This window comes from Sipha flava, unplaced genomic scaffold (assembly GCF_003268045.1).
Source record: "Sipha flava isolate LNK unplaced genomic scaffold, YSA_version1 293_pilon_pilon, whole genome shotgun sequence".
NCBI lineage: Eukaryota > Metazoa > Arthropoda > Insecta > Hemiptera > Aphididae > Sipha > Sipha flava.
The window spans coordinates 645,771-648,031 of NW_020272964.1; the positions used below are offsets into that span (position 1 = coordinate 645,771).

General features: G+C 27.8%; 1 protein-coding gene across 1 annotated transcript; it reads left to right on the forward strand.

Moving 5' to 3' along the window:
• Positions 1 to 857: 857 nt before the first annotated feature.
• LOC112685837 lies at positions 858 to 1,246 on the forward strand. The gene has a single exon (XM_025557863.1). It carries the CDS (start codon positions 870 to 872, stop codon positions 1,230 to 1,232), a length of 363 nt encoding a protein of 120 aa, XP_025413648.1. The 5' UTR covers positions 858 to 869; the 3' UTR covers positions 1,233 to 1,246.
• Positions 1,247 to 2,261: the final 1,015 nt, after the last annotated feature.

Here is a 2,261-nt window from a genome sequence, read left to right on the forward strand (position 1 = left end):
TTCCTATAATTGTTACGGCACCAAATGTAGAAAAACTTTTAGGAATCCCTCCATTGATCTCAGGTACTGGAAAATATATTTGTTCTGCTGTGCACAACACATTACAAGAATGGTGTCTGGAAGATAAAGTCCAGGCGTTTGTATTCGATACTACTGCGTCTAACAGCGGTCGATTAAACGGATCATGTATTCTTTTAGAACAATTATTAAATCGTAATATTTTATTTTTTTTTGCGTGCCGCCATCATATTTTTGAGATTGTCCTACAAGCAATTTTCGTTTATACCAGAATTACTGTTATATCTGGTCCAGACATACCTCTATTTAAGCGTTTCAAAAATAATTGGAAAAATTTAGATTTAAATAACTTTAGAATATATTCAACATTTCCTAGTTTAAATAAAAATTTAAAAGCTGTTGCAGATGAAATTGTTTTATTTTGTGTAGACAAACTTAAAAATCACTTTCCGAGAGATGACTATAGAGTTTATACAGCTAGTTTTAATATTTTTAGGAGGAATACCTCCAAATGGTATACGATTTCGTCAGCCAGGTGCTTATCACTTAGCTCGATTAAAATTTTAATGTTTTGTGATCAATTTCAAATTTCAACAAAAGAAAAAAAGTCACTGGAAGATATATGTAGTTTTATTGTTGAATGTTATATTCAAGTGTGGATTTCGGCTCCAGATATTATTACCGCTCCTATAAATGATATTATGTTTTTAAAAAAGTTATTGAATTATAACAATAATAAATTGGGAGAAGTTACTTTAAAAAAATTCATAAATCACTTGTGGTATTTGAATGAAGAATGTGCTGTGTTTTCATTATTTGATGACCGAGTTAACTACAATACTAAACATCGAATGGCAAATAAAATTTTGCAAGGATACGAAGAAAATATAAACGAAGAAGAAAATGAAGGTTCAAATAAAAAAATTAACGTACAATTTGACGATGTATCAAATTTTGTTAATCAAGATCTTCCATTTGCCCTGCTTAATAATAAATCATGGAAATTATTTCAACGATTTAAAATATCTTTTAACTTTTTACGAGAAGATCCAAGCTCATGGAAAGCCTTAGATGAGTATATACAAGCTAAAGAAATATTATCTGCACTAAAAGTCGTTAACGATACAGCTGAACGTGGGATAAAATTGATGGAGGAATATAATGAAAAATTCACTAAAAATGAAGATCAAAAACAATTTATTTTACAAGTATGAAATATTTATATAATCTTGTGATATTTTACCTTTATCAAATAATATAAATACATGTAACTTTTTTAGGTTGTTCGAGAATATCGCCAACAATATCCAGGGTTTAGCCGTGAGATTTTAAAGAAAACTTATGCCTATTAATAATACATCATTAATATTATTTTTTAATATTTAATGAATAAACTTAAAATTAAATTTGATTAATATATTGTGTAACATGAATACAATATTTAAAAAATTAACATATTTTAATAAATAAAAAGTTGTAAAAACCTATATTTTTAAGGTTTTTCTTGATTATTTACAAAAGGGTTAATGTAACAAAAAAAATGAAAACTTCTTATTTATAGATAATATTGTGTGGAATAATACTGCTAATTTACAATTTTTGTGTATCTATAAAATCTAAGGAAATACAGATAAATAGCTAAAAAACGAACCATTTTCCAAAAATATTGACTTTGACTGGTTTTTCTTAATTTTACGAAAAAGTATTAATTTTACAAAAAATTTATAAGATACCTTTTTTGTAGTAAATATTTATTACTATAAAAATAGTCCTATACATGTATGGTCTAAATTTAGAATTTAAGACATTACAGGTGAAAATGTAAAATTCACCCCCTTATCATACAACTTTAACCCCTTTGAGGCACGTGAAGGGGTTGACTTATCAAATTCATATTTTACCAAAATTATCTTGTTAATATACCAAACAAAATTTCGAGCCCATGAGTATAAATTTTTCAATTTTTTTTTTAACCTCTATAACTAAGGACCACCCTAATGTATATATATATATATAAATAGTCCATGGGGGATGATCGATGATCAACACAGACATGATGAATACGTATTTGCATAGCATATGCGCGATGATGTCGCGATGGCGCGTTCCGTTCACAAACGAAAATATATGATACGTATGAATGCATGTACAAAGTAATTTTAATCGTTCTCTCAGTCTCGTCGTATTCCTTTGCATCGCATAGAAATCACATTACCCCAAGACGAACGTACGTACATATTATT

Coding starts and splice junctions, on each gene's coding strand:
- LOC112685837 (XM_025557863.1), top strand. CDS start 870: ATGGCAAATAAAATTTTGCAAGGATACGAAGAAAATATAAACGAAGAA.